General features: G+C 38.1%; 2 protein-coding genes across 2 annotated transcripts; both read right to left on the bottom strand.

The window, feature by feature from the left end:
* Positions 1–597: 597 nt before the first annotated feature.
* fev (FEV transcription factor, ETS family member) lies at positions 598–4,039 on the bottom strand. The gene is made up of 3 exons (XM_010790375.1): positions 3,991–4,039; positions 3,251–3,322; positions 598–2,111 (listed from the first exon to the last, which is right to left on the bottom strand). The coding sequence occupies exons 1-3, from the start codon at positions 4,037–4,039 to the stop codon at positions 1,570–1,572; spliced, it is 663 nt and encodes a 220-aa protein (XP_010788677.1). The 3' UTR covers positions 598–1,569.
* Positions 4,040–9,918: 5,879 nt separating this feature from the next.
* cryba2b (crystallin, beta A2b) lies at positions 9,919–11,982 on the bottom strand. The gene is made up of 4 exons (XM_010790374.1): positions 11,825–11,982; positions 10,713–10,854; positions 10,481–10,623; positions 9,919–10,281 (listed from the first exon to the last, which is right to left on the bottom strand). Exons 1-4 carry the CDS (start codon positions 11,980–11,982, stop codon positions 10,134–10,136), a joined length of 591 nt encoding a protein of 196 aa, XP_010788676.1. The 3' UTR covers positions 9,919–10,133.
* Between the last annotated feature and the right edge of the window lie 8,134 nt (positions 11,983–20,116).

Raw genomic sequence — 20,116 nt, 5'->3', positions numbered from 1 at the left:
CTGTGATTATCCTAGAAAAAGGCTCTTACTACAATGAAATGCCTGTGTTGGCTAACATCCTCCAACATACATTCAAGTGGGCCCATTTGATCCACACAAGTGATGGCTTTCCATTTACACCGAACTTATGCATTTCAGAGATGGTATAGGAAACCCTTTATGCAGAAACCATCTTTAGATAAGCCCTAAATAACACATGTATACTCAATGCATGGTTTTTGCCCCAGACTGTATGGAATTGGCATAAAGTGGGCATGTCAGTAAAGGAAAGACCTGTGGATACTAAACAACCAATTTTCCTTCAGATGAGAAGTCAAAATAGGACTATGGCAATGCTATTTTTTCCTTCTGAAAAGCTATTTAGCCTCCTTCCCAACAAGCTTTCTTCAACCATCACAGCATACTATTCACAATGAGTACAATACTTATGTGGTTTCTAATCTTGTCATATAACTATTTTCCATAATAATCTGAATAAAAAAATACCATAGAAAATATTTCTGACAGCATAATGCATTGTAAGCATGGAAGGTAATGTAGCATGTTAATAAAAAAAGGAAAAGGCAGCAACACACAATTCAAACATACTGACGAATAGATTTATTTACAACAGACTGTATATACTTCATTAATTTGTATTGGTATAGCTATTTTTGCTTTAGAAGCTACGTGAATGAATAAAATGCATTTCACTTCAAAATCACTAAAAAGCAGCGAATAGCCTGAGCCCACAAACAGTATTTACTGAAAGGTTCATGAATTCACAGTTGCTGTTACTATTCACGTCTGAGACTTCTCACAAAATGCAACCCTATACCTCTACATTGTATTTATTTTATATTGCAAGTGAGACACATTTAATTTTCCTACATGGCTATGTGTAATCTGATTTTTTAGTAAAAACAAATTCAAATGACAATATTTTTACAGGAGTGATATTTAGTAAAATTACATGACAGCCATTAGGCCGTTCCATAACCACAAGATGGCGCCACGAGCCTAATAATAAGAAGTGATTTGCTCCCAAATGTGTGTAAAAGCACTCACTTGTATGTACAAACAAGCACATGACCCACGAAGAGAGGATGAGAGACAGCAAAAGAACAGGCAAGAATAACTGATAGGTATAAAAGATAAATATTAAATCAAGCTTTTCTTTTTAGTAATGCTCTTTACATTGTTAATTTGGAAAAACGCTTTCCAACAGTGAGTTAGCGAAATTAGAAAATCATAAAAGATCATTAAGATCTAATTATTATCGTTTAGACAACGCGTAAAAGTTCAAAACCACTCTGCTACTGGAAACAAGTCCTGATTTTACTGTAGAACTAATATGTTTTTTTTATTTACATGTTTTTAAACGTCTTTCTTACGCAAAACCATTGTCTCAGCAGCATTTACATGGCTACAATTATATATTCACGCGTCTAAATGTAGCATGTTGCTGAGACAATCCAAATCAATCCAATATTTGCAAATTACCAAAACCTTTGTCACCTCTCTTCGTTCCTTGTTGTATTACCGGCCGTGTTTATACTTCTCCAGGTTGTCTAAAAGATTCATTAGTAGTCAGTTGTAATGGTTATTGATGTTGGTCAGGCTGTTGATGTTGTTGACGCAGCTGATGTGGGACGGAGACACGGTGCCAAAGGGCCCCGGAGGCTGGAGGTTGTGGCTGTGGTACAGAGCCGAAGGGGGGGATCCGGCCCAGTAGGAGAAACCTGAGGGGCCCACGCCGGGACCCACGAGGTTCAGTTTGGAGATCCCGGCGAAGGGAATCGGGGAGAAGTTCCCCTGAAACTTGTAGATGGCCTGCTCCGTGGTGGACGGCTGGCACACCTGCGCCAAGCCGTGGAAATCGAACTTGTAGGCGTAGCGCTTTCCGTGCACTTTGGTCATGATGTTCTTGTCGTAGTAGTAGCGCAGCGCCCGGCTCAGCTTGTCGTAGTTCATGTTGGGTTTGCTCTTGCGCTCCCCCCAGCGCCTGGCCACCTCGTCCGGGTCGATGAGCTTGAACTCTCCGTTGGTGCCCTCCCAGGCGATGTACGCCATGTTGGTGCTGTCCGAGAGGAGCTCCAACAGGAACTGCCACAACTGGATCTGCCCGCTGCCTGGACAGGAGAGGGGAAAATATAACCGTATAACTGTATAAAAATACAGACATCTTTTGTGTAAATACATGAAATAATGCATATTGTTGAGGCATTTAACATTTGACCTTTTATCAAATAATATATTGTCATGTATCAGTAGTCCTATCTCAAAATTCGGCAGCACGTCTTCGTAGATAATCCACTGATTTTGAAGGCAAATTGCAGAATATTAGAAATTAGTTTGAAAATATGTACGCATTGGATTAAAACTGTATCAAACTGTTATGTTGTTCATTCATTCAAATAAACTGCTTCAAAACAACCTCTGCAGGCACATTGTTTTCCTTATAGGCTAGTTCATAAGCTATTTAAATGGTGTCTTTCAGGTCATTTTGAACATGGTATTATTTAATTGAATAATTCCTAATTTCAAATATAATGTAGGATAAATGATAATCTATCGTATTTTTATTTTCGATTTAAAAATATAACTATCTGCTTTATTTCGACATTTGCAGCTTTGAGAGGTCATAATGCCCGTTTAGATCTATTGGCACTACATGACAGTGTAATTAAATCAATGACAATCTGTGTACAGTCGAATTTTGCTGTATGTTGTTTTTTTAATTTAATTTCAAGCTTCTTCTTCTTCTTTATTTAAATATATAATTCAGATTTTAGTCTGAATATGGAAGTGTACGTTTATAAACTAGGTAATCTACAAGTCCTGTTATGGAGTAACAGGAATTTCTTCATTAAATAAAAATTCTACATTATCCGTGACCAAAAAACATAATGCAGCTGCAATTTGAAAGCAGGAAGAAAAAATCTGTGTTTGGATCGATAACTTACCAATTAGATCTATAATATAATGAAAAAATACACTAGCCTTTAACACCGTTTTCATGCTGATAAGTAAAATAATAAAATAAAATGTGTTTTCTTTCTCTATAGTTTTATATATTTTTTAAAAAGTCAGTTAAAAACTAAAGCCAGAAAATACACGGTGGCCTTTGAATCTCCATAACTACCCAACAACTTTAAGTATTTAATTTCCATATATTAATATTCTTTAAGTATTTTGGGAATTTCAAGCTTGTTGATATTAAATCACTGCACCCGTGTGTCCCGGCAGGCCGTTCAGTCCATTCTCTTACCTTTCTGTACTCCTGTGTTTATTGGACCCCAGGATGCTCCTTTGCTTTCCTTCAACAGATTTTCTGTTGGATCTGTAATAAAAAAAGACAGACTAATTGTAAGCATCACAAACTCTCTATCATCTATTTATCTATTTCATATATTCTATAAATAATCAATTTCAAGAAACCATTAAGGATACCCTCATATTCTAATCTTGCTTTGGTTGGTTTGAAACTTAGCTGGTAGGTCCAGGTTTTTCAAAAATTGAATTGGATATCTTTATCCAAGCAACAATTTAGGACGAGAAAAATAAGGTGATTAAAAAAATAATAATAAATGTGTGTATTTTCATCTATTTTAATTAAAAGAATATCCGTTGTAAGATTGCGTAAAGAGCCTGTAAAATGTGATCAGACCGGTGCGTAAAATTCAAACTGATTTGAAATGTTAAAAAAGGCCAAATCTCTCCAGAAGGTAACATTGATTAAAATCCTAATAGTGTCCTGGTCCGTTCGCATGCCTAATGGAAGAAGCTTGTCTTCTTCGAGGTCTCCTCTCCGAGAAGCCAGGAAACGCGTCCAGGAAAAAGGATTTCCGATTTCCGACAAAAGAGCAGACGGGCTTTCAGATTGAAAAGGCTGAACAATGCTCTGCCCTGGAGACGGAACACACCGCCTCTGGACACCGACACCCGGCAGAATTTAAAGAATCATAACCGCTTATTTCTATAATTCTTCCTTGGACTTAAAAGACGAACCTGAGAGATACATGTTGAACATGAGGTTTCCTCCGCAGTCCGGTCTCATTGTGTTCTGTTGTTCAGAATGGGTTGGATTTCATTTCGTTGGTGGCGGTGGAAAAGATTTTTATTAAACTTTATCTCATAACTGAGATCTGGAATAAATGCGGGTGGACAGATTGAAGTTTCCAGGCAACTGTCAGTGGCCCCCATCTCTGAGACAATATTCAGACAGCAATTTCCCCTGGTGCATTGCTTTAATTAAAAGAGCAATTTACCTCTGTCAGCCCGCCTGGTGCCCACAATAAAAAGAGGCCGATAGAAATTGGGCCCTTATCAATCCACCATCACAGTTTAATAAAGTTTCCGCGTTAAGATCTGAGTTTCTATGGTGAATTGGAGTGTTTGACATGGAAACCAGTTCAGATCCTCCTCACTTTTCCGCCTCTTTACCTCTTGGCAAACAACAAAGACCTATTTCATGTTGGGGAAAGAATATTTACCTTGAAAAGCACGCTCTGGTGCACACGAGAAAGCAAGAACATTCATCCCCCCCTGACCTTCTGTTTGTGGGTTTAAGGTTATACAGCCTCAATTGGAGGGTAATGAGGTTGTAACTTTAAAACCATGGCTTCTGGTGCTCACTGACGTTATCATTTACGCTCATATTTTTCCAATTGTTGTGTTTTTCAGAGGCAGTGGACTGTGTGAAGCTTTATGGGCTTTGATGCCCTGCCCTATTCTCCCTTGAACTGTAGAAAAATAATGAACAGTGGCCAATGTCTTGTGTAGACCCTTTGAAATTATTAGTTAAATAATCAAAACTGTGTTTAAACCCCAATATAAAGATAGATACATCTCAATAAATCAACCAAACATTGACATTAAGGTAAGATATCATGAAGCTATTGAAACCCAGTGAATACATGCAATTTGAATCATTTGTATGCATAAATGTCACATACAAGTTCAACACACAATAGTTAATAGTGATAAATCCAGACTATTTTGTATGTCCGAAGCATTTGTTAGGCATTTCAAAGCAATACATACATGTAAAGAGGAAATTGATGTAATTTATGAGGGTGGCAAAAACCCTGGCATGATTAACGTCCGTTCATCAATGAAACAGGTGGAAGATAGTATTCAAAGATTGGTCATATCGGAACATCCTTGATTTGATTCTGCAATATTTCTTTGTGTATTATATCTCTTTCTATTCAGATATTCAGGAAAAAATGCCACGGAATAATTTAGAAACATCAAGAAATGAAAATATTTCAAACAAGCTGACGTTGACACATGTGCATCTCTGGGATCTACTGTGATTTTGCATTTAGTTTGCCTTGTCATAAATGTAATACACTATGTGTCATGAAATGAAGAGAAAAACCTATACATTAATCTAAAATCAAACTCACCTGCATTCGTGGAAAGGATTGTCAAAGCTTTTTTTTGGAAACAGTGGTTTAAAAAGGTAAAATATGTCCAATTAAAACATTTTAAATGAAAAACACTATAAACAATACATTTCTTTATTTCAAACTACAAATATTACATTGAAATTAAAGTCACATTACATGTATCCAACAGAACATCTTTACTCTATCCTTTAACTCAAAAGCATGTTTGGCCTCTATTGACTGAACTAAAAGTAAACCGTCTGCTAATCATTCATAATCTATTTTAGTGTTTGCTCTACAAAGTCACCCAACTGAGCTCACAAAGGTACAAATGCAAACAAACTCAGCATAGGAAAAAGGGTATACTGTAGGCTATATATTTCAATGTTTTATTTATCTGCATTTTATAGCACGCAAGTTTAAGTCTGTGTTTACATTACCAATCGTTGTAACAGTAAAATTGCATCAAACTATAAAGGCCTTTAATTTACTAAATATTGCAGTAAAAAATTAGCTCAAATATTTTCCTTTCAGACAAAGAAGAGCAAATTGTGTTCAAATTGACAAATAGGATATTTGCATTGCCTTCCTTCCTGGACTTTGAGGTAGATTTCATTCTTCACATGTCAGCAGTTCCTCGGGGCTGGGCTCTGTAGGTGTGTCTCTGCATCCCAGACTTGCTTTAGCTGCCTGTGTCCAAATAAGAGTCGCAGGCAACTGAAAACAAGCCTCGAAAGCTGGACTGTATCCACTGATGCAGTGGGTAAAGATACTGTAGGTGGGTCAGTGATCAGCACGAGGCTAGAAATCCCCTAATGGAAAGAAAAAACAATTGCATAATAACATCAGAATAGCCTTCACATGTTCTGTTTATTCATTTATTGATTATTTTTAACAGATTCAATTGTTGCTACATCTGGGGTAAATAGTATGTCAAACCTTAAGAGTGCATAATTCCCGTTTACCAACATAAATCATTATAAAAGGGTTAGATTTTTAATCGATTAGAATAGTTGCCCAAAATGTGAACCATACAGCAGCCCCTGTAGTCATTTTGTGACAAATAAGGAACAAAAACTGAATGACATAATTTAATCTGATGAACACATTGTCCAATAGAAACAACATATGTAATTAATTTCAGTTAAACAAATCAATCAATATCATTAAAGCATAGCATAAATAAAAAATGTTCCTCTGTAAAGCCTTGAACTTACCTTGCTGCTGTGAACTGTGTTGCATCTTACTACAGTGCTCAAGTGTCACTCCTCTTTAAACCACAGTGCAAGCTGCTTTAATCTGTCTGCAGAGGTATGTATATTTGAGAAAGGTGTGTATGCATGGTTACACATTTATTAAAAGATCCTGTTTTTTGGGTGTGGAACAGTTAGCCAGTGCAGGCTTGTGGGCGTGTAACACGGAATCCCACGTCCTGGACCAACAGGAGGACTGTGCGTGGAGGTAAACACACTCCAGGATCCCGGCGTGTGACTGTAAGGTAAACATGATGGTGCCACATTGCAATGAACAAGGAAATGCTGAGCTACAATACTTTTAAGAGAGTAGTTGTGTGAAATTCGGGGAGGGGAAATTAATGAATCATCCAAATATATTAAGTTAATCATAGTTCATGTCAGAAATGTTATCTATCTTTATGATCACTTCTGGTGTATTCTGTGGTAAAAACTGGAGGACTTTTTTCTAATATTGGGTTTCAGTAGTTGCAGCTTGAAAATTATTATCTGACCGACTGAATATCTATCACCAGCTTGGTTATTTGTAAATATATAATAGGCTAAGGGGAATCCATAAGGAATAGGGTTAATGGTATTTGCTTAAATTGAACTAATCGATGTACTACGGAAAAGTTCCAATGTTTTGAAATGTAAAGGTCCAGTATGACACTACAAAATCAACTAACTGAATACCCCTCCACTAACCCCTCCCTTTCCGAACATTTCCGGAGGATCCCTGAAGGGGATTATGTCAGTTAAAAACATTTATAAAATGGACAAGTCAAATCAAGCAATCTGATTGGTTCTTAGCCGTGATATACTGAGCGTATACCACGGGTAGAATTGTAAGTTACTTTTCACAACAAGTCAGTATCCCTCCGCGTCTGAGAAAAACAGTATACCGTTGGGTTGAAAAGCAAACTGCCGGCTGATTGCTTTTCATACTGGAACAAGAAAGCAGCGGAGAAGTAACGGGGCAGAAGCCCTCCTTTTGGACGCAGCGGTCCAGACATAGACATCAAACGGCAAAACATATTCAGTGTGCAGTTCCTTTGGCATTAGGGCAGGGATATCTAGATACTTTTGAAGGTTTAACATAATTAATTGTGCTACTTTTAAAGCAAGCAACGATGTTTTCAAATCTGTAATCAAAGAGGTCCGCAAAAACGCTATCGACCAATCAGATTGCTTGATTTGACTTGTCAGTTTTATAAATATATTTAAATTTCTTCCGTTAGGAAACAAACTTACAAAGCATAAAATGGAAACATTTAAAATTAATTTCGACCTCCGGGGGGGTCTTACTATAGTATGGAGGAGTGGATTGAGCAGTGCCTATCTACCAGAAAAAAAAAGACACCTAAACTACGACATGCAGAGCTACGTGAAGAGTAGGTAGACCAACTGGAAAAGTAGCACCATTCAAAAGCTTTCTGATGCGGGTCTTGAAACAAAGCAGATAAATTATGACCGTTAGTGGCCACAGGTGCGAAAGCTCTCTCCAGAGCTACTGGAAGCCCAATCTCGGGGACCGGAGAAAGTGGAGCAATATTCTCGCCACGCCAAGCAACAGCTTCGAACAACCTCAACCTATACAAGTGACCACGTAAGCCATGCTACTGATGCTGGACAGTTTTTCAGTGGATGCACAATAAACAGCAACATACACATTAATGTAAATAAACAGCCAAAGAATGGATCAACGCTCTCTGTCTAATATGTTCGCTTGCTGTTAGTGTTGTTGCGTAGCAACCACCTTGCACTATGTTTTGTGAGGAAGGCAACGGAGGGACTATTTTATTTTGAACATCATTATTTACTAATAAAAACTATTTAAATTAGAGTGTGTATTTTTCTTTCATATTGCCACACTTGGTAACCGTTTTATAAAAGCAATAGCTCACTTCAGGCCGTGATATATGCTCATTATATCACAGCTAAGGGGGTTGTCGACCCTCCGCTTCGCGTCGGGCCGAACCACGCCCCTTAGCTGTGATATAATGAGCATACCACGGCCTGTCGTGAGCTATTGCTTAAATATACAGTCTATGGTTAAAAACCAGCAGGCAACCTCCATGTCTTAAAAGTGAAGCCATTGCAGGAGTGCTTTAAACCTGCATTATTTCAAATGGCAAGCAGGGGACAAATCCACTGGTTGAAAAAAGATGTCCGGTTGTATAGAAGTCTATGAGTCAATTACCCTACTTTTTACTTAATTTATTACCTTTTATTAGTAATATTTTTCCTTGTGAGTTTATTGTCTCAATCGCTATGGTTACACGTACAGTTGTTCATCTGTGAGGTGTTTAGTTTGTTTATATCTGAGATCAGTTTATAAACAACTATAGGCCTCGCAATATTAACTGAATCCTTACTGAACAACTTGTTGGCCCTAAATACCTGTTTTGATATCTTACATCTTGCATTTGAGAGCATGTATCACAAGAATTATGACCTGTCGAGTCCCTCAAGGCTCCACCCTGGGGCCTTTTCCCTTTAACAGTTAAATACTTCCACTGGTTCAGTTTATGGAGAACAAAACAAAAAGCTACTGTTCAGAACACGCACAATTACATAATCATATCACTACTTATTAGTTTTGGGGGAAAGATCAAAAATCCATTTGGACACAAAACAAATCTCAGAAATGCATTGTCACAGAAGTGGAGGGGCTTATCACAGCCATACATTAATAATTTCAGGTTGCAAAGTTTTCAAATGTTTTTTTGAACATTACTTGGGTTCATTTACATTTACTTTTCATCAATGACTAAAAACATCAATTATTAATTGTCTCTCAGAGGACCTCAAATAGCCTCTTTTAAACTGCTTAAATAGTACCAAAAAAACGTTTAAATAACGATGGCTCAAAATGTGCTAACAGCACGGAGTAGCTGCGATGCCTGTGTCATGGTCCGTCCATTGATGTATAGTAATACTATTTTCTCTACTATTTTTTTCAAATTGTGATAGTGTCCAAAAACAATAATTAGAAACCAATGTGATCTTGTGCTCTTGTTAATTCGAAATAAGAATACAGTCTCACAAGAACAATTTCACATATCTAAAACCTAAACAGGGTGGTTAGACTCGAATATGTTCATGAATGTTATCTAAAGGCTAAATATGTCCTATAAATAAATACAAATCAGCCTGCTCTATGAAGCTAAAAGAGATTAAGGCGCTCTGACTTTGCTTGTGCACCTGCTCAAAATGATTGACAGCTCAATTTAGCCAATCAGATGTTGATCTATTAAATGATGGTGATCATTGGTAAAAGAAAAAGCAATGTCGACAAACAGTGTATAGTTTTGAAGAAAAGCCTTTATTTCCTATTTCAAGGACATGCTTTAGCATAGTAGAAGAAAAAGGTACTTAGATATCCACACATGCAGAGCCACAGAGCGATAGAAAGAGTTTATCCATCTACTGTTCTGTGACAGCAGTCTGTCCGGGGTTCAAGTTGAGGAATGGGGCTCGGGAGAGTTTTTATTTTGTTGGGTCAGGCAGGCAGAGTGAAGGCTTAGTGCTGGATCCTACGGATGGACTGCACCTGGTTGGTGTGAGCCTGGGTGCTGTACTCGTTGTAGTTTCTGTACTCGCCTTGGTGTCTCTCTCTCTCCAGGATGTACTGGTAGCCACGGTATCCAGGGAACTGGTAGGCAACCCAGCTGCACAGAGAGAAAGGGGGGAGGGTTGAGTCAAGGTCAGATCAAAGGATAAATATACTTTAAACAAACATTTCCCTAGACATTTAGTGGATTCTAATTATTTCCACAGTTAATAGTTATGGGTGGTGATTGGATGCTGCAGAATGGAAAATCAGAAGCCAGAGACATATAATTAATAGAAAAAAGATATGCAACTTACGCTCCGGAGTTGACTTTGATGGAGGGAACCTCCTTGCTGCACCAACCCATGGCCTGTAGGGAGGGGTAGTCATCGCACATCTCAAACTTACGGCCCTGGAAATCCTCACACTCGTACATGGTCACCTTGCTGTCACTGTGGTTCTGCAGAGAGGAAGACAGAGCAGGGATGTAAGCCAACTATAGCAGTTGATAGATGCTTATTAATACAAAATAAAAAACAAATAACTTACAGCGCTCTTGATGGGTCTGAAGGAAAGCATGTGCTCGGTTCTGTAGCTGCTGTTTCCGCTCCAGGCCTCGTAGCGAGGGTAGTCTCCCTTCTCCAGGATGAACTGCTGCCCCTGGAACTCGGGGTACTCATAACCCACCCAACTAGACAGAGAAAAAGCCAAAGAGAGAAAGCCAAAGCGAGGAGAAGAGGGAAAAAATTAGGTTAAATGAGCAGACAATACTTAAATTACCAGTATATAAACAATAATTGATAGAATTTAGGAATAAAACAGTACTGAACCCCTAAATGCAAATTATTTATAGTGCGACATCACTGAAACTGTCATTTTCATGAAACAAAAGAGTCCAACGCCCATAGATCGGCCTGCTGTGAATACAACATGCAGCTTCTTTTGTCACTGGGAGAACAAAGCAAACATTAAATACTGCTGCTGCACCCAGGGCTCTTTATCTGATCGCCAGTCAGTCAGTCAGCCATTCTGGCTCACGGCCGGCAGCTGCACACAGCCAACTCATATCACAATAGGGATACACTTGGATGCATGCGCACACACATGCAGACGATACATGCCAAGTAGCAATGCAATAACATCATGGGCTGTAATTTATGTTTTTGTATTATTGTGCCTTTCATACTTGTTGAGTAGAGTCAGTGTTAAGAGGCATGTGTGCAGGCTTTTTGAAGCAGATAAATTAGAATTGCAAGTCAACAATGTGATCCTATTAGATATTTTAATGGGAGAAAAAAACACTCTTTTAAGAGTAGCTATGTGTATTTAATAAAATATTTAAGGAAAATTACAGAATAGCTTACTGAAATAGAAAATGTAACTCAATATTACTCTAATTCTATGAATGCTGTTTGGTACAGTTGTAGCCAGATTCTAGCAAATCGTTGACTCAAATCCACCCATCATCATATATATTTTAGAGCTTAAATATGTACCAAATGGTCAAATGAATGTACTATTGAAGGAAACTGCAATGGCCAAAACACTGACCATGAAACAGACACAAAATCCAGAAAAGGTGAGAGGGGAAGTTTCCATGATGTATGGAACATGTAGAACTGGATAGATGGAAGCAAAGAACAACAACAACGCAAACTTACGGTCCATTCTCCACCTTGATGGAGCGGATCTTGTTGAAGCCCCTCTCCATGATGTTCTGGCACTCCAGCATGAACTCACAGCGCTTGCCCTGGAAGTTCTCCTCCTCCCAGACTGTGATCTTGAACTGGCCCATCTGCTCCATCTGTTGAGTGTTCATTGTTGCTGTTTTTCCCTTGGGAGTTACTCTATGACCAAGGCAGAAAAAACAATAGATTCCAGTCAAAATCACTATACTTGCATGTCCTAGGTAGGCTTAGAGGTAACAAGAATAAGTAAAGTTAATATATTTTGAGAGAACACACACATTAATACAATAAAATAAATCTGACTTTTTACTAATAAGCGGATGTTTTTTTAGGTTCATTGAAATTATATATAAAAATATATAAGAATAAGCTGCACCAGTCCCTTTCTATTGGAATATTCTACTAAGCCTTTACTCTAGAAAGACATATATTTTAAGGTCACTTTCCAAAAGTGTCCAACACATTCCACTCATTAATCATTTTTGCATTTCTCCACAGTACAGATTTGTCTCTGTTTCTACTAGAGAGATTAAATCAAGAATTATAGACATGCCCAAACAGAATTACTGTTACCTGAAGCAGAATGCCACAGCCGTAAACTTAATTTTGTAAGAGATGCTGTTTACAGCACAATCTGAAGCCTTTAGCTAATATAATTTCCAAAGCTAACCATATTTAGCCCAATTACTTTGCTTTTAAGGTGAATAAAAACACACCATATAAATGGTTTGACAACATGTTTGTAGGATGTCTACAGGCCAAACACAAGCATGCACTTGCTGTCTTTTTTTGAAAAGACAGCTGAAATGTTTATAATTTGACCCTGAAATCAGCCATATAAAGTGGCCTCAATGTTTTACTTCAAAGTGCATCCATAGCTATCTATCGATCAATATGGATAGCATCCTGGTGGCTGTCAGGCTCCACCATAGTAGTTCCCATAGCTGACTGAGGCAGTGTGTTGGAATACTTACAGACAGTACTGAGGATGGACAGATCCAGTGTAATCAATGTGAGGAGAGAGGAACCGGCTCTGGTTTTTATAGGGCCAGGCCCCCTGGACCTGCGCCGCTCCATTTGCCCAGCAGCCTTGCACACTCAGCAGCTGAGCGGGCCAGCTGAAAGGGAAGCATTAACCTTGCGCTTTGTGGAGGCTCCAGAGCGCCATTGTCCTCAGAGCCCCAAACTAACCTAGTCATCAATATGGCAGCCGCGGTCAGTGGCAAACGGACCCATGACTACACAATGGCAACGCACTGACACAACAGTTTGATTGGTGTGGCAGGATAATAGACACATTCTAGGAGCTGATCCCCCCCCCCTCTCTCTGTCTCTCTTTCTCCCTTTGATAAAGGTAAACTGGAGCCACACTAGAGGTGAGGAAAAGGCCCAAGGTATGCCACACAGGTGCCTTTTTTTTAACTTGTCCAATTGTTAATCTGAAATAGTTTACTGTATGAACTGCAATAGTATAGCTATGGTATGGTAGTTTATTCCTTTGCATATCAAACATTATGACTTTGAATAATGTAGTTTTAGCTAATGAGTAGCATCATCACCCACATGCTATGCATTGTCACAGGGCTAATGTTAGTGGTACTTGGAGAATCTTCCAGTATATTCCTTGTAAAAGATTTACATGAACATAAATTAAAATAGCTTAATTGAGAAAGAGAAATAGTATAATATGAAAAAAACAGGAAATGTCTGAATGTTTAGATTTTATTTCTCTTTAATTTTAAGGCTTTCAGCTGAAATCCAATTTCAAAGGTCCAATTCGATGTTTAAACCAGAAAAATGACAGGTATATTGTAGACATTTCTAAAAGAATAATATCTGAATACATTTTTTCTTCGATATTTCCAATGTGTTTTTATGCTGTACAATGTGAGTCACTATATTATAAGACCTGTCGTTTAAATTGGTAGTGATAACAGGTTAACATTATTTGTTTTTAGTTGTGATTTCAGTATCTACTGTTTCTTTATTTGATTATGAATTTGTAGGAATCTATAATTGTAACATTTCTGAAAACATCTACAGAAAAAGATCACGCTGGCACTTTTCATGTAACACCATGTGTGTTACTGTTCCTTCCTTTGTGTGCTTATTCCTGTATTGTTCCTAGTATTCCTTCTTTGCCTGTGTGTAGAGCCAAATGAATGCTTATATAAACCACAGTTCCATTCTTATAACATATATGAAATATATATAATTCTGAAAACAAACAAAAAGAAACATTGATATATGTGATGATTTGGTGTGCACTAAAACACTGACATTTTTTTCACATTTAAAGTTTCAAAATCTAGCATTTCTCGTCAGATTCAACACATATTTGTATAATCTCTCATTGCTGTTGTGTCCTTTTTCACGTTTTTTATTTTTTAGTGTTTAAACAGTGTTGTATTGGGCATACGGATTTTTAGAGATGTGCTTCCTTCATCATTGGTGACATCTAGTGGCTAAAGTATCTATTACAGTCGATACTGTCCTGCTGTGTTTGAAAATGGTTCATTATTTATCATGCTACAAGCTTTAATATACTAATACAATGGTGATTTAAGACTATGCAATCAGCCAGCTAATAAGGACTTAAAAAGGACTGAGATGGAGTTTTTATGGAAGTATTTAGTGTGAAAAACATTGATGAAAAACTCGAGCCACAGGACGAGGCTAGTGTGGTTACGACTTTTATCAAGTTATAGGGACAAAAAAACAGTTTACACACTTTCCCTTTTGCGACAAAATACAAGTCCCCATTATTTAAATAAAAAATATTTTAGGGTGTGGATTTGGTTTAAGATTAGGTTGAGGTTAGGTGTGTGTGTGTGTGTGTGTGTGTGTGTGTGTGTGTGTGTGTGTGTGTGTGTGTGTGTGTGTGTGTGTGTGTGTGTGTGTGTGTGTGTGTGTGTGTGTGTGTGTGTGTGTGTGTCTGGGTGTGTTTGAATCATGCATCCACCTACAAAAAACACACAAACACACATACACACACACACACACACACACACACACACACACACACACACACACACACACACACACATACATTTGTATGTGCACACTAAATAGTTAAGGTAGTAGAACACATACACAAGGGTCTTTCATCTCTTTTCACCCGGTCTAATAAGGTGGATCAGATGTTACACACCCACACACACACACACACACACACACACACACACACACACACACACACACACACACACACACACACACTCATTTCCCTGTTAAATATACCTAGGGGGATTTGCATGTGTCAGGGATATAGTTGTCCAGCACAGAGCCAGTAGTTCTACTTTGAATCCTTATCTTGTATTAAAAAACACATTCATTACATCTCTCTGGTCACATCACACATCTACTGTTCTCTTGTTTTATATCATTGAGGAACTTCCTTCAGGACCACAAGTTAAAATAAAAAAGTGAGCGTCTTAATTTCTATTGGGAACACTTTTGATCCAGTAGAAAGTAATTTACCTCAAGGGTCCATCTCTACATTTGACACAAAGAGGAACGGTCGCTCATATAGTAGTGTGTATCTTACAGTATGCTGCAAACACTGTTCCACCATGATTTAATTAGGAATTTATTCGATTTAATTTTGAAGACTATCAGTCTTTATCATCAACCATTGGTCCTCTGAAGCTCTGATGTTAAGACTTTTGAGTCTTATGTGAGTTTTCCTTCATGCTCTTCCATCCAAAGACTGCACAGTCGCTCTAATTACTACAATCATGCCATCTGTGATGTTTTTATTGATTTATCCAACCCATAGAGTGCATGAACATTCAACTAAAGGTGACACACATTCACAAGAAATTGCACCCTGCACAGTAGTCAAATTAAATGTTTTACCTGTACTATAGTAATTGCCCAACAGCTGCCTCATCACTGATGAGAGAGGTTTTGTTTCCTGGGTCAGTGTGAGTCTGAAATCTATTTGAATAGTCAGTGAATGCACCTGCACACACACACACACACACACACACACACACACACACACACACACACACACACACACACACAGCTGTTTGTATACACCCACACGGTGACATACAGACTGCACTGAATAAATGCCCTCCTTCAGGTGGAAGGTTACCGTGGAGACTAAACCAGGTAAGGATGATGCGAGCGGGACATCTGCTCCTGCTGTCCGCCTCCACTTGTCCTCACTGATCTCTGCACCCAAGCAGCTGGATATAACTGCGGGGAAAACACTGAGAAATACTATGTTGATTATAGTGTTTCATAATGTCATGTCCATTAGTTATCACTAGAGGTAGGCCTATATATATACACATAGAAGGACAATCAGTATTGAAGTGTGATGACAGGTGCACACAAACATACACTCTGAAGTTGGCAGTCAGATAAACAGGCAGCGTTTGAAAAATAAACAAAGAAAGAACAATTGATACTTTCTATTGGTTACTTTTTACATGTAATGCCGCTTGTGTCAATGGTTATAATTTTTCATCAAAACAACAGGTTGATTTATAGATTACTTCACTGCTCATTGAGAAAATTGTACTAAAGATATATATTACCATCTACGGTGGCCCTGAAGGGAGAAACACAACAATATCTTATGAAAAATGTATTAAAAAAAACGACATTTGAAAAAAAATAGAAACTTTCAAAATATGTTATTGTGTTTTGACCTTCAGGGCCACCGTAGTTATTCCTTGTCATCCTGTTGCACTCCATATCATCGGAAAGTACATGATTTAAGGATAAAAGTAGCCAACCAGGAGAGGGAACAGGCCTTGAGCATTTGCATGACTCTTTATTATCGGTAACTGTCAGAGGAAACAGCACACAGCCTAAAGGCACCACACACACACAAGCACGCACACACACACTCTTGGAAGCACTCTCTTTAGTCTTTACCATTTAGAGATAGCAGCTAACAGTTTGGCAGGCTCCACAAATGTAATCATGTTCCTGCTATACAGAGGCAAACAGTGGTAATGGTGCTGATACTGTAAGAGCTGCAGAGAGTTCACAGGGTCAGAGCAGGGGCAGCAGGAGTCATGAAAAAAGAGAAAGTGCATTTTGGGGTATCCTGGAGGTAAAGCTTATTTATATTGCCCAAAATTCACAAATATGTATTAGAGGGCTTATTATTCATACGGCAACCCGAGTACCATATTTTGATTATTTTGTAGTGTGGGGAAACAAGGGAAGAAACAGAGATGGGATCCGTCTCCCAGGAAACACACACATACTTGCAATACATGTAGCCGTAGTTGAATTATAATATTCATAGTGGCAATTGAACATACTGTATATGGCACATAACACTAGGAGTTTTAAAAATCATATTTTTGGAATGGTTCATTTTCAAACTTGACATTATGTACATTTAATTTGTGTGTAAGTCTCATCTTATTTATGTTGCTAAATGAATATTAAACTTACTTATACTAACCTAAAACGGTATGGTTTAGATAAAAGAATCATGAGTTTTTTTGATTTAACAAGTAAGGTAATCACATGGGCTACATGGTTGTTTCTATAGAAAATAGGGTATCGGTATAATTGAAATATTTGTTACACCCTCTACTTGTGTCATGATCATGCACTTGTAGACACAAAGTATATGGACTATTGGAAAGTTCCAAACTTGTGTCATGTTGCTTTGAAAACTCACATTGACAGGGCTTGATTTGTCAGTCCTAATTTCATAACCATAGCCTCCACGTTGAATCCTTTATATATACAGTCTATGGTTGAATCCCTAATAAATGATCCGCTTGCTAACGCTGCTGGAGCTGCTAGGGAGGGTGTAGCTGCAGGACCAGTTGGGAGAGTCAGTTTAAATTGGGACAGCGTAACCAGGATACTGAGGAGTGTGAGCTTTCTCTTCCTCTGGCTTTAAGCAAATATTGACTGGAGAGGCAAATAGGCTCTCAGGTAAAGAAGGACATGTTGGGCAGGGTCTCAGATAATGTCCCTTGTAATATGATGATCCCTTTATGAGATTTAAAAAGAACTAAGGGGATTTACCAAGGAAACAAAGACATTATTATGCGAATAGTTTGCATTAGGGATGAAAAGGTACGACATATATGTGTATCAAACTTTAGCCTAAGAATTAGTGATAGAAGGCAGTCATGCTTTAGTGCGGGACAAGTTGTTCAGTTACAAAAAAAGAGAATTAGCAAGAGGCACTAGCAAATGTACTTTTAATTACAAGACATACAAGTTATATCGGACAAGTCATTATATAAACATTTACAGTTCTAATCACTTTAGTTCTTCTTTATTGTGACTTTATTTCAACAGGTTATCTCATTGAGACCTGGGGTCTCATTCTCAAGAGAGAATCATGCTTATTTTCTTCATATAAACCTATTTGGGGATTTTTTCAAAAACAACTAGTTAATGCTTAATTGATCGGGGAATGTAATAGATGATGTGTGTGAAATGTGTTTTGCAACTGTAAATCTGGATGTAGATGTTTTTTCTACGAGATTAAGAACGCAGCTTTAGCTTTGCTTTCGAAAGACAGCTTTACCTGTAATGTACAATGGCAGTTTACTCTCTTGTAAGGTGAAAAAGTGTATTTGTAAAACCAATATTATCAATTTATTGTCTGGAACCCAAACCACTTTGACTTGTCATCAAAAAACCAGATAAAAAACTAAAAAAGTGGTAATTTAAATTAAACAGAAAACTGAATGGAAGATGTACTCTTTAACATTATACATTTAATGAGCAGTAAAAGTGCGTTGGCTGAATATTGCATCAGAGCATCCACATAGCAGATGGCCCATATCAGATATCTGGTGTACGTGTGTTTGTGTGTGGTTAATGTTTAGTTAATGGTTAACATAACCTCCCATTAAGCCCATCTCTCTGCTCCCCGGTGCTCGCCTGCAGCCTCACTTTGTGACGTAGGAGATGGACAGTAATGAATAGGCCCCCAGTGGAAAATACATCCTGTCAACATGAATGTGCTAACGGGAAAATGATTAGCGAAAAAGGCACCGAAGGGAGATAGAGAGATTATCATGCCTGTTGTTGTAAATGTCAACATTTTCAGTGCGTTAGATATGCTATCTCCCAGTTCAAACAGGCACATAAAGGCGAGTATAACCGCAGGCTGAAATAAAGAACAGTATGATCATCACTTGGACAGTTCCCAATGACAGTTACGGCGTTATCAGTGTTGTTTGCAGTATCATCATTGACCCCAACCGAGGAAAGCAGGTTTAACATGAACATATGGAGTATTAAGACTTGTTATCTTGCTTTAAAGAACAAGAAAATACATATTGGATTCAAACTGGATATTCTTATTCTATGAACTTTGATGATCTCTGATCCAATCAACTATTTTCCCCTTTCTATGCTTTTCGTTGCTTGACACACCTATTAAACAAATAATCCTTAAAAATTGCAACTCAAATGAGTTCCAGGTATTTTTAATCTAATTTACCTTTGATAAATGATTGTAACTCCAGTAGTCAGATGACATGTTGTCCAAGGCTGGCTTTGTTTGGAGCATTGTCTGCTGCCAGCTGTATGCAAATAAGGCTATTCAGTGAAAATCCTGTACACCTGGTGCTTCAGTTGGTGAAACTACGCTGCTATCAAGTCATCTTAGACAAAGCAGTGGTTATGAGTCATGACCTCATGGCTAATGTGTTTTTGTTAACATGTCTACACTTTTTATTTATATAAGATTTATAAGACTTTCAAGACTTGTAATACCTATTTTGGAACCCTATAACCTCTTTACACAAACTTTAAAAGAACCCAACCAAAAAGCAACCCTCCCTTGTTTGTCTGAACTGAGACTTGATAATGTTAGCAGCAGTGATGCTCCCATGAAAAACAAACTGTGTGTCTTTTTCCAGTTGCCAACCCGTACCTGCGTAACGCGAGCCGAACGAACAAAACTTAATCTTCAGGTATTGTACGTGAGGCTCAACGTGAAGCAAATACGGACATGAAAAAGTCACAAAAACCACCAGTGTGTCACGATGATCCAGAGATGTGGAAACAGCTGTCTTCATCGCTGTTGGGTAACCTTTGGAAGAACATTTGGAAGAAGTTAGAACACCAAGAAAATATTGAAATTGATAAGAATGGAAGGAAAGTAGGAGTCAATGAAAAGCAGCCTACCTTTAGAAGAAGAAGAAGAAGAAGAAGAGCGGTGGAGGCCAAAATGCTCAAGCTTGGTCAGGTTTGGCTCACCTTTTACGCGCACTGCATGTGTGCGGTTTGTGACAGGTATACACCTTTTATACCTCT

The sequence above is a fragment of the Notothenia coriiceps genome, unplaced genomic scaffold (genome assembly GCF_000735185.1).
Source record: "Notothenia coriiceps isolate Sejong01 unplaced genomic scaffold, NC01 NC01_scaffold00034179, whole genome shotgun sequence".
NCBI classification, from domain to species: Eukaryota; Metazoa; Chordata; class Actinopteri; order Perciformes; family Nototheniidae; genus Notothenia; species Notothenia coriiceps.
Note: the sequence above shows the minus strand (reverse complement) of the source record. Positions and strands in the feature narration are given on the sequence as shown.

What these genes read in the sequence shown, in the direction of transcription:
- fev (XM_010790375.1), bottom strand. Translation starts at nt 4,039, where the DNA reads ATGAGACCGGACTGCGGAGGAAACCTCATGTTCAACATGTATCTCTCA. An exon ending in GTTCAACATGTATCTCTCAG is followed by an intron (nt 3,323 to 3,990) that starts GTTCGTCTTTTA and finishes TTTTTATTACAG; the next exon opens with ATCCAACAGAAAATCTGTTG. An exon ending in AAACACAGGAGTACAGAAAG is followed by an intron (nt 2,112 to 3,250) that starts GTAAGAGAATGG and finishes TCTCCTGTCCAG; the next exon opens with GCAGCGGGCAGATCCAGTTG.
- cryba2b (XM_010790374.1), bottom strand. Translation starts at nt 11,982, where the DNA reads ATGAACACTCAACAGATGGAGCAGATGGGCCAGTTCAAGATCACAGTC. An exon ending in ATCAAGGTGGAGAATGGACC is followed by an intron (nt 10,855 to 11,824) that starts GTAAGTTTGCGT and finishes TTCTCTGTCTAG; the next exon opens with TTGGGTGGGTTATGAGTACC. An exon ending in TCAGACCCATCAAGAGCGCT is followed by an intron (nt 10,624 to 10,712) that starts GTAAGTTATTTG and finishes TCCTCTCTGCAG; the next exon opens with AACCACAGTGACAGCAAGGT.